The sequence below is a fragment of the Prunus dulcis genome, chromosome 1 (genome assembly GCF_902201215.1).
Source record: "Prunus dulcis chromosome 1, ALMONDv2, whole genome shotgun sequence".
NCBI classification, from domain to species: Eukaryota; Viridiplantae; Streptophyta; class Magnoliopsida; order Rosales; family Rosaceae; genus Prunus; species Prunus dulcis.
The window spans coordinates 31,027,730-31,039,944 of NC_047650.1; the positions used below are offsets into that span (position 1 = coordinate 31,027,730).

At 36.7% G+C, this 12,215-nt stretch overlaps 1 protein-coding gene across 1 annotated transcript; it reads left to right on the forward strand.

Annotated features, from left to right (window-relative positions):
• The first annotated feature begins 6,065 nt into the window (after nt 1-6,065).
• LOC117615149 (calcium uniporter protein 4, mitochondrial) lies at nt 6,066-8,034 on the forward strand. Its single transcript, XM_034344166.1, has 2 exons — nt 6,066-6,846; nt 7,197-8,034. Exons 1-2 carry the CDS (start codon nt 6,265-6,267, stop codon nt 7,635-7,637), a joined length of 1,023 nt encoding a protein of 340 aa, XP_034200057.1. The 5' UTR covers nt 6,066-6,264; the 3' UTR covers nt 7,638-8,034.
• Nucleotides 8,035-12,215: the final 4,181 nt, after the last annotated feature.

Below are 12,215 nucleotides of genomic sequence, written 5' to 3' on the forward strand. Positions count from 1 at the left end.
TCCAGATGAGCCATCGATTTTGAGTCGGTATGGAGCAAGACATGTAGGGTAAAGATGGTGGTGATAGGAGAAATCATGCCCACGGTCTTCATCCCACCATATTAGAAAAAGGGCGAGAAGGAGAGAAGTGTGATTTAAGGAGAAAGACGGAGGAAGAGGAGGGGAGGGGTGGAGGGACAGACCACCTCCCCCACCAAGATGCAGCGCTGAAGGGGTGGCGGTTTTTGTTTTATGCTAGGGTTATTTGACACATGCATGCCGACCACGGAAAACCAGTTAAATTAGAAACCTAGTACTGATGATGTGACAAGGCTCACATTGCAGATCATTTGTGTTGCAGATCATATATAATTGAAGGCTTGTTGTAGAGATTAATGTATATCCAAAATATTTTGTTATGCGTAGAAATTTATCTAAAAGATATTTATAGAGAAATATAAAAAAGGCATCACAACCGGATGAAATTGAGAAAGAGTTTTTCCCTACACGTTTCTTTTGTAGTGTCAAGTCCCAAAATTGTATTCGTAACTCAGTATATCCTAATTAAATCAATCATAATGTGGAAAGAAACCAACCCGTTTTTCCCTACACTGTTTCATGCCTCATTAAGTTGTTGCCTCTATATGATCATGCACTGGGAACTTTTTATCGTTATTATTTTTTCTTTTTTTGTCTAGAACAAGTGGGAATTACATTTACTTAGTTAAATAGAAGTTGTAATAACACGAATATAGAAAAAGAAATTTATTAAAATGACCTAGTTTTTCGTAATAGTTGAACTTAAATGGAATCGAGAAGGACATCAACTCTTTTTTAATTAAACAAACGATTAAATTTTATGAGATCAATAAGAAGAAAAAAAAAATTTGAAATCGAGAAGATTGCAAGTTGAGAAGGATTCACTTAATATCTTCGTATATCCTCATTTCATTTAAAAACCAGGGAAATGGGCGGTGATATATGCACACAGTAATGCTTGGTCAGCCTTTACCATAATAATATCACTTTCAAAACATGCAAAAGCTTTTCAAACTCCATTTTTTTTAAAATAAAATAATATCCCGTTCTAAAGGCTTAATTTTCTTTTTGCGTTGTTACAACTTAAACAAAATTTATTCAGTCTCCCTCAAGAATTGACATATCTTTCATGTAAATTCTGATTTGTAAGGCTTCTTAAAATTTAGTTTCTTAACACGCATGCGAATAAGTTTTTTGTCCCACGTATATTATGGATGTCAAATTTATCTCTTTTACAAGTTGAACCTTTAATTAATTATTTTTCTCTGATTAACCACCGAACCACAAGTTGAATCTCTCTAATGAACAAATGGAAACAACAACATCTTCTGAATGTAAAAATGCCATGCACAATTTATTGATTAGGGGCCTGATAAACATAATTAATATGTAATTTGAAATTTGTTTTGCAAATTAATTAGCTCCTTTCTCTACTGACCAAATTGAAATGAGCCATCAGCACTGAGATAGCAAACAGCTTGGAGCAGAAGAAGAAAGGCAAATCGCAGGTAGGCATGTATGTCTGAAAAACTCTGAGAGTAACGTTTACAAGCTTGACCTGACCACCTCGAAATTCATGAATTAAACCTTTTGGGAATCTCCATGAGTGTCTGAAATTTATGAAAATAAATATCCTCCAGGAGGTCTTTTACCCTTTTAAACATCTAGTCTTTCTCATGTCATTAATTTTCCCCCCTATTTGTACTATTTTTCAAATATGTAAATATTCTTTTTAAGTTAAAACAAATATAGAGTAGTACTACTTGCACGATTCTCTTAGTACCAATTGATCTGATAAACTATTATCGTTTGTTAAAAAAAAACAAATATAGAGTATCGTTGATGTCATAAGAATGAGATAAATAAAGGATAAGTACGTTGATTAATTGAAGATAACCAAACACTTTTTACTGCAACAAGTCTCCATAAATGTAGGAGAAACGATCCACAGATTGTGGAAGCATGTAACAATGTAACTTTAGAACCTGAAAAATCAAAGTCAATTCATTACACAAATCCACTTTTCCTCTGATCAATTTATTGAAATAGGGTTGGTAATAATGTTTTACGAAATAAAATCGGGTTGGTAATAATTTTATAGGTTTAAAAAGTAATAAAGAAATGCTTTCCCAAAAAGAAAAAAAAAAACTTTGCCATACTTTAGGGAAGATAGAATATGATCATCTCGCAAAATATCTCTATGAGGCTACATTGGTCATCTCGCAAAATATCTCTATGACGTCAGTTTTCTTTGTCGGTAAAAAGAGTGGGTACTAGCACACGCAGTTAAAGTCGCGTGGTCTGCGATCGTTCTCGTCCATGTAATTGCCCAAGGATTCTTTTGGCTACGTGCATTTAATTAACAACAGATTCTTCTACTCAAACATCTGAAAAAACGAAAGTTATTACACCAAAAATAAAAACAAAAAAGAGAGAGAATAAAATTCCCAAACGTTCTCAATATTCCTTCAAGTTCCGCTTACGTCGGACCCTCAGCCTACATATATACCAACATCTCATCACCATTGCTCAATACTCAGAGCTCGCTCGCTCTCTCTCTCTACTCTATCACTCATCATGGCGCTCCGGAAGGCGCTTGCCAAACGTCAATTTCACGCTATCAGAGTCACACTAGCCCCGTCGTCGGTGGTTCTAGAGCACCAAACCATTGTGCCTCCAAATGCTGCCCAGGCAAATTTCCACCGCGAGTATCTCACCGCAACCGGTTCCGCCGGTAAAGGCTTTTTCCGGCGTTTTCTTCACCGCCGAGCGCTAAATCAATCGGCGAAGCTCCCGGAATTCCTCACCTCACCATATATTTTTCGTCGCGCAAAAATTTGGGCGGGTACCAAAAATGGGACGCGGGAATTTTTTTATATAATTATTTTAGACTTTGCGCGACCAATAAGTATTTTTCGTCGCACAAAAATTTAAAAATTTTGGCGGGTACCAAAAATGGGATGCGGGAAAATTTTTTTTTCAAAAAATAATTTTTAGACTTTGCGCGACCAATATTTCTTTATTCGTCGCGCAAAACTTTGCGAGACCAATACGTATTTTCGTCGCGCAAAGTGATATGGTTTTTAAAAACCGAAATAACTCCTCCACCATTTTCTCAATTTCTTTCTCTACTCTTACCTCTCCTCTCTCTTTCCCTCCCCCCAAATCCCACCCTTTCTCTCACACTCACTCCTCTCACTTAATCTCTCATCTCTCTCTTCACTATCTCTCACTCTCACTCACTCTCTCCTCTATCTTTTCACTATCTCTCACTCTCTCATCTCTTTATCACTATCTTATCTAATTCTCTCACTTCTCCCTCTCATTCTCACTCACTCTCAATCTTGCCAAAAGGTATATTCTCTCCAAATTTTAAATTTTTTTCATTAATATGTGTTTTTTGACCATATTTGTTTTTTTTTTTTTGTTGTTGTTATTATTTGACCATATTTGTTTTTTTGTAGGTAATCATCGAGACTTTGATGGCTAAAGTTGAGGATTAGGAAGCTATCAAAACATATTATCCACCACTACCACCACAATATGCTTGTATTAGAATTTTATTATTGTACTTTGTTAATTCATGTGTACATTTTGAATATTATATATATATATAAATATTTATTGGATAATTTGATCACTATTTTTCATATGTAATTTGATTTTGAATATGTCAATTTAAATTAAAGTAATTAAGACAAATCTTACAATTAAATTAAATTTAAAAAGTAAAAATTTGAAAAAATTACTATAATTAAATTAATATCAATTTAAATTAAAGTGATTCTAAAAAAAAATCATACAATTAAATTATATTTAAAAAGTAAAAATTTGAATAAATTAATATTAAAGAAATAATAATAAAAAGTAAAAATTAGTTTATTTTAATTAAAAATTTTAAAACACAAAAAAATATTTCGTCGCGCAAATATTTGCGCGACGTTAGTGTTCGTCGCGCAAAACTCTAAAAATGTGGGCGGGTACCAAAAATGGAACGCGGGAATTTTTTATTTTTTAAATTTTTTTTGAGACTTTGCACGACCAATGCTTTTTGTCGCGCAAAACTTTGCGAGACCAATATTTTTTCGTCGCGCAAAGTTTTGCGAGACCAATATTTTTTCGTCGCGCAAAGTTTTGCGAGACCAATATTTTTTCGTCGCGCAAGTTACTTTGCGCGACGAATATTTTTTCGTCGCGCAAAGTTACTTTGCGCGACCAATATTTTTTCGTCGCGCAAAGTCACTTTGAGCGACCAATGAAAAACTTGGTCGCGCAAAGTCTTTCTTCACGATCTTTGCGCGACGGATTCTGCGCGACGAAGTTTTTGTCGCGTTAAAATTTGTGCGACTACAATGTATTTTGCGCGACGAAATTCTCTTCGTCGCGCAAAGTGTAAAATGTAGTAGTGCCTGTTTTTCGTAATAGTTGAACTTAAATGGAATCGAGAAGGACATCAACTCTTTTTTAATTAAACAAACGATTAAATTTTATGAGATCAATAAGAAGAAAAAAAAAATTTGAAATCGAGAAGATTGCAAGTTGAGAAGGATTCACTTAATATCTTCGTATATCCTCATTTCATTTAAAAACCAGGGAAATGGGCGGTGATATATGCACACAGTAATGCTTGGTCAGCCTTTACCATAATAATATCACTTTCAAAACATGCAAAAGCTTTTCAAACTCCATTTTTTTTAAAATAAAATAATATCCCGTTCTAAAGGCTTAATTTTCTTTTTGCGTTGTTACAACTTAAACAAAATTTATTCAGTCTCCCTCAAGAATTGACATATCTTTCATGTAAATTCTGATTTGTAAGGCTTCTTAAAATTTAGTTTCTTAACACGCATGCGAATAAGTTTTTTGTCCCACGTATATTATGGATGTCAAATTTATCTCTTTTACAAGTTGAACCTTTAATTAATTATTTTTCTCTGATTAACCACCGAACCACAAGTTGAATCTCTCTAATGAACAAATGGAAACAACAACATCTTCTGAATGTAAAAATGCCATGCACAATTTATTGATTAGGGGCCTGATAAACATAATTAATATGTAATTTGAAATTTGTTTTGCAAATTAATTAGCTCCTTTCTCTACTGACCAAATTGAAATGAGCCATCAGCACTGAGATAGCAAACAGCTTGGAGCAGAAGAAGAAAGGCAAATCGCAGGTAGGCATGTATGTCTGAAAAACTCTGAGAGTAACGTTTACAAGCTTGACCTGACCACCTCGAAATTCATGAATTAAACCTTTTGGGAATCTCCATGAGTGTCTGAAATTTATGAAAATAAATATCCTCCAGGAGGTCTTTTACCCTTTTAAACATCTAGTCTTTCTCATGTCATTAATTTTCCCCCCTATTTGTACTATTTTTCAAATATGTAAATATTCTTTTTAAGTTAAAACAAATATAGAGTAGTACTACTTGCACGATTCTCTTAGTACCAATTGATCTGATAAACTATTATCGTTTGTTAAAAAAAAACAAATATAGAGTATCGTTGATGTCATAAGAATGAGATAAATAAAGGATAAGTACGTTGATTAATTGAAGATAACCAAACACTTTTTACTGCAACAAGTCTCCATAAATGTAGGAGAAACGATCCACAGATTGTGGAAGCATGTAACAATGTAACTTTAGAACCTGAAAAATCAAAGTCAATTCATTACACAAATCCACTTTTCCTCTGATCAATTTATTGAAATAGGGTTGGTAATAATGTTTTACGAAATAAAATCGGGTTGGTAATAATTTTATAGGTTTAAAAAGTAATAAAGAAATGCTTTCCCAAAAAGAAAAAAAAAAACTTTGCCATACTTTAGGGAAGATAGAATATGATCATCTCGCAAAATATCTCTATGAGGCTACATTGGTCATCTCGCAAAATATCTCTATGACGTCAGTTTTCTTTGTCGGTAAAAAGAGTGGGTACTAGCACACGCAGTTAAAGTCGCGTGGTCTGCGATCGTTCTCGTCCATGTAATTGCCCAAGGATTCTTTTGGCTACGTGCATTTAATTAACAACAGATTCTTCTACTCAAACATCTGAAAAAACGAAAGTTATTACACCAAAAATAAAAACAAAAAAGAGAGAGAATAAAATTCCCAAACGTTCTCAATATTCCTTCAAGTTCCGCTTACGTCGGACCCTCAGCCTACATATATACCAACATCTCATCACCATTGCTCAATACTCAGAGCTCGCTCGCTCTCTCTCTCTACTCTATCACTCATCATGGCGCTCCGGAAGGCGCTTGCCAAACGTCAATTTCACGCTATCAGAGTCACACTAGCCCCGTCGTCGGTGGTTCTAGAGCACCAAACCATTGTGCCTCCAAATGCTGCCCAGGCAAATTTCCACCGCGAGTATCTCACCGCAACCGGTTCCGCCGGTAAAGGCTTTTTCCGGCGTTTTCTTCACCGCCGAGCGCTAAATCAATCGGCGAAGCTCCCGGAGTTCCTCACCATACCAGTCGGAGAAAAGCTCCGGGAAAAGCTCAGAGGCATCAACATTAGCAGCGATCGGCTCCGGATAGCCGGTCTCAGCCCTCCGCAGCCGGATCTTGCCACTCCCGACGACGCTCTGTACGGAATCTCCGTCAGCGACGCGAAGAAGATTCTGAGGCTTTCTCAGGTGGAGAAGCTAAAAGCGAAGCTGAGGGAGATTCCGGAGAGCTCCATTTCGTACTCGGAGTTTGTTCGGATCTGTGTGGAAGGCTGCGAGGGTGAAGAACAAGGTGCTGAGTTTTCGAAGATGCTGGACGAGTCTGGAAACGTCATCGTTTTGGGAAGCGTAGTGTTTCTCAGACCGGAGCAGGTTGGTTAGCTTTTTTCCCTGCCACGTCATCTCTCATTTTTCTATAAATTTCTCTATGTTTCTTTCCTTACGCTGTAAGATTACCGAAATAGCCTTGTCATAAACAGCAACTGGTAGTCAACTCAGGCAGAGTTTGTTACTGTGAGACCGAGGCTGGTGGTGCTCCAAAACTGTGGAGTTTGGACTTTAGTTGGTTTGGTTTGAATTTTCATCACCCTCGACCCTTGTCCCTAACCGTTTGACACGTGTCCAGGGGATGTATGCCCTGCTCAGTTGTCGACGATTTAAAAACCATGCAATTGCTGTGGTTTTTGGTGACGTCTGACCAAGTTTTTTTTTATTTTTTCCAGGTGGCAAAATCCATGGAGAGCATAATTTCACAATCCATGGCCATGCCGAACGATCCAAGGAGAAGAGAGCTCCAACAGTTGGAGACGCAAAAGATGGTAATTGACCAAAAAGCCCGGGCCTTGGTCCGGGGCGAGCTCTACTGTGGGCTGGGCTTTTTGTTATTTCAAACAGTCGGTGCCATCCGGCTTACTTTTTGGGAACTGAGTTGGGATGTGATGGAGCCCATTTGCTTCTTTGTCACCTCCATGTACTTCGCTTTGGGCTATGGCTTTTTTCTTAGGACATCCACGGAGCCTACTTTCCAAGGCTTCTTCCAGCGTCGTTTTGAGGCCCAGCAACAGCGCCTTATGGAGGCTCATAAATTTGATGTCCAAAAGTACAAGCAGCTCCGCAAAGTGTTTTATCCCAATTCGGATCATTCGGCGTCGTTTTCGTCGTGATGAAGGAATTGCTCTGCTCTTGGTGGTGCTGTACATCGTTAAACAGAGTTGTGGGGTCCATACCGCAGGCTTAGGTCTTGGTTTTTTTTTTTGGGGGGTCAAAATACCGTAGGCTTAGGTTAATACCAAAAAAAAAAAAAAACAAAGTAACCAAATTTTAACTGGAATCGTTTCACCAAACAAAGCCTGTTGGTTTTAAACCTTTAAGGACGGTTGGGCGAGTTTCGGCCCCGGGCCCATGACGGAGGAACTTTGATCGGTGGTGGTGATGAGAAACTCGGAATCTTGTAAAGAGGTTCAGTTCTCATTCTTTGTGTAGAGTACAGTGAATTGCCATGTAAAATATGAAACTTTTGTTAAGTTTTTCTTACTGGCAGGCAAATAGCAAATTAGCAATGGAGGAGGTTTCTTAACTCAAAAGGCGAGCTGTTAATTCTGCAGGATATAGTAATATGCCAAATGATTATTCAATTTATAATTAATAATATGATGTTATGATGTGTGCGTGTGATGTTGGCTCTTATTGCCGTTGATATTTTTCATCAGGACCATAAAGATCACAACTTGACCAATAAGGTGGCTCTCGAGCTAGTTGCTACACACCCCTTTCAAAAGTGAAAGAGAGCTTTGATTAAAACAAAAACAAAACAAAAAATCTGCAAATAAACTAATGTCAAGTGGTTAGAGAAGGGTATCTTGTCTTTGTTTTTTTAAGGCCAACTATATTTTGGGAGGGGATTTGAATATGAGAAATTCAGTTTAGGGGTGAATGTTTTTAATCAATTGAGTTACCCGATAAAAATCAAGTAGATGATAATGCAATGAAGGTAAGCGCACCATATCACCATTTTACAATCGATAATATATTGTATATTGTTAACCATGAAAATCTATTATCGTCGCCATAAGAATGACTCAAATAAAAAGACTTGTATACTGTCAACAACTCATGGCCCAAAACGAAAAGATATGTCCTTGGGTATAAGCCCAATACTTATCTTATTGACCAGAAGAGCCCAATGCCTTACAATTTACAACAAGAAGCTGCTTTCTCATTGGGTGCTACTAATTCGCTACTCACACTCATTAATCTAATCTAATCTAATCACCACCTCAGATTTCTAAAATTTTTCCAATTTTGCCCTTATAGAGAAATATTATACTTGCGCTTTTATCAAAACTTTAAAATAAAATAAAAATAGCCTTCCACCAGGTGTAAATAGCAATGCCAACTTGTTTACTTTATGCTCGAATTGAGTATTTATTGAACTACAACTACCGGGGCTCGACCCAACAAAGCCAATTTGGATTACTCTGCCGAGGAAGCTCCACTAGTTTGTAATGGAAATGGAAATACTCCCACTTGTTAAAGGCCCATATTAATTAAAAAAACAAACAAACCATCACGTCAACATTTTCCATTAGACGAAACAAGAAGGTTTTTGGTTTTAGTTTTTGTGAGAGAGAGTGTTGGTTGTTCTTTTTCACGGCACGTTTCGCTATCACAAAAGATAGGAGTTGCACGAAGGAAAGCCCAGGACAGGATGAGTTAAAGGATTTCACATGCAAAATTACACATTCTCTCTCTCTCCCAAGAAAAAGATGTTCCAACTCTTATGGCCTTGCCCTATCAATTGAGTGAAACTCTCAAACAAATATCACTAAGGCTTTTGTTTGTTTGGTACCCATCCCCTTTTCATTTGTCCTCTCCTAACGTCAAGGACATTGTGTTGAGTAGGAGCAGACGCACACGCGCACGCACACGCACACGCACCTAACTAATAAACTTGTGAACTTCTTATGTACATTTGATGTGTATGTATGTCCAGAAAAAACAGTGAGTGGCCCACTGAATTATGATATTATTGTTATAGCAGATGTGTTAGAGGTACCCTGATCATCTCATGTCTCCATCACATGATTTATATATATAGACTCAGCCATGCCATAATGCCATTGGCCCATTGCCAATTTGCCATACCAGTTTCTAATTAGGGAGCAACATACTTTATTTATGTGGGCAAAGTATGGTCCCAATAATATCTAATGCGAGTTTAATGGAGGTCGCTCAAGTCTCAACATATCTACTGTTGGAAAATCTCTACCTACCTGCTCTAAGATTTTAACATATGTTTTGGTCAATTTTAACAATAAATTGTATGACACGTAATATTGGCAGTCAGTTTTACAAAGAAAATCATTTCAAATGCGCAACCAACAAATATATTTATATATATATATGATATGAGGTTTTGGAGTTTCTGGGGAAGCATATATATATATATTCGGACTCCGGGAGGCTACAACCAACGATCCTTCCTTTTATTCCCTTGCAACCTTTTTGCATCACTTAAATTATACTTCATCAAGCATCTTTTCCTAATTTTTCTAAATACAGCAGCAGGCACATCTGCTTACTCAAAACTTGAAACCTTCTGGGCCCAAAGGCAATGGTGGTATAACCAGCAACCATGTGGGCAACAATGAGGCCCCACCACAACCTGTTATTCTGGTTATTCTGGGCAGACTGAATTTATTAAAACCCAAGTTGCAATAAGATTTGTGGGTTCTGTGTGCTTGGCTAAGACTCAAAGACACAATTTGTATTTTGGGGGGGTGGTGGGAGGGAAGCTTCCTCATCCTCTATGCTTAGCCCGGATTCTCAGCAAAACATTCTCCCTTCCCCAGTAATAAATAGAAAATTTTAATTGAAATAAATAATTTTGAATTTTGAATTTTGAAATTTGAAAGCTACTTACTTCAGTTCATGTATAAAAAGGTTAGGCCTGCATTTACTGTGAATATACATCATATAAAGCGGAGCCTGTTTTAATGCAAGTATGAGATTAGGAAAGGAATTTGTTCAACTCAGATTCTGGCAACCCAAAACAGTTACCCGCTTGTCTTCTTAAACATTCTAGTTTACAAATACCAAACCAGAAAACATATACGAGTTTATAAAAAAACACAACAATTAGGGTTAAATATATGTAAATGGATTTGGCGCATCAAACATTTTCAGTACAGTTCCACTGAAGCAACTTGGACTGGGATTTAGGGCCCTTTGGGGGCCACATATTGTTGTGTTTGCTTGCACTTTGCTTTTGCCTTTTTGGTTAAGAAAGATACATATATATATAAAATACTAGCTAGCAAACACTGCCACAGAGTCCATTAAGATCGTTGGGTTACTGGGTACCTACCAAAATTATGAATTCCATATGAATAATGGGGTTGGGGGGTATCGCAACTTTGTTGAATTTCCTTTTTATTATTGGGACGTTCAGCTTTTTGCTTGCTGGTTTGGAATGATGTACAACCCATTGCCAGTGGTGAGAACCGCTACTTCCCTCCATGCATGTCTGTTTCTGTTTGTAATCTCTCTCAATGACATCTCTTGCTACTTATACAATTAATCCAATCTTATGTCCATTAATCAAGGTATTACACCCTAACATATTGTACCAATGGATGGCAAGGAGCTTACAGCAAAATAATTAATAAGGGTTACCCTTACATCTAACATCTTAAGTTATGTTTGAATCCCTCCTCAACATTTCTCGTACACTGATAGCGACTTTTTTTCTATTGGGTTTGTGCCAAATTTTACTGTTGTAGAACTATGCCACGTACGTGACAAATACAAAGGCCACATTGCCACAATAGCATGCATGGAGACAAAGAAGGCATTTGGCGTACAAATAGACAAGGAGGTTATCAATTCAAGAGGGAAATGTATGTGCATTCCATCACAATCCTCAAAACCTCTGCTTAATTACGCATATGGGTACTTGTGTGCCCTTTTTTCAATATCTTTATCCAAAATACTTACAGAATTTCAGGCCAAAATTGAAATTATTGGAGTATGCATTTGTTTTTAGTACAGGAGTGATAATCTCAAACATGCCAAGCCCAAGGGTGTGCAATTGATTGAATTTTAAATAAAATAACGCATGTGAATATAATCTATTTTCTTGTTTGTTCCCTTCTTCAAATAATTAATAATGAGATTTTCAACTAATTGCAAAATCAGGAGCTCAATCAAGCATGTAATTAAATTAATTAGCTCGTTATCATCATATCCCCTTATCCCCTCATCACGCGAATTGTATATATAATATAGCAATTTGGCGTAAACCCTCTGGTACTTTTTATGAAGACAACTTTTTACTGCAATAAGAAAATGTCAAGCGAGTAAGTATGGTACACTTTTAAGAAGGATGTTGATAATTAGTGAGCTTTTACTGTTTGCTTCGTGTATATAACCCAAAAGAGGAAGAAACATGTAGAGATGGTTCTATAATTCGATGCACCACTTTTGATCAAAGCTTCTAACTCAACACCAAAAAAGTTAATCCAAGCTTTCATTTGGACTTCACATAAAAACCCAATTATATGGTAGTTGGATAACAAGTTCTCCTAACTTACATGTGCAAATTTGAAAACATTTAGTATTCGTGAGTACGAAAATATTTAGGATTTAATAGGAAAAATGGTTATCGCACGTACATAAATGACTGAAGTTAACTAAATTTGTGCAAAGAGGCTTGTTGTTGTAGGTCATGCATCAAGTAGTGG

Coding starts and splice junctions, on each gene's coding strand:
- LOC117615149 (XM_034344166.1), top strand. CDS start 6,265: ATGGCGCTCCGGAAGGCGCTTGCCAAACGTCAATTTCACGCTATCAGA. Junction 6,847..7,196: donor TGTTTCTCAGACCGGAGCAG/GTTGGTTAGCTT, acceptor TATTTTTTCCAG/GTGGCAAAATCCATGGAGAG.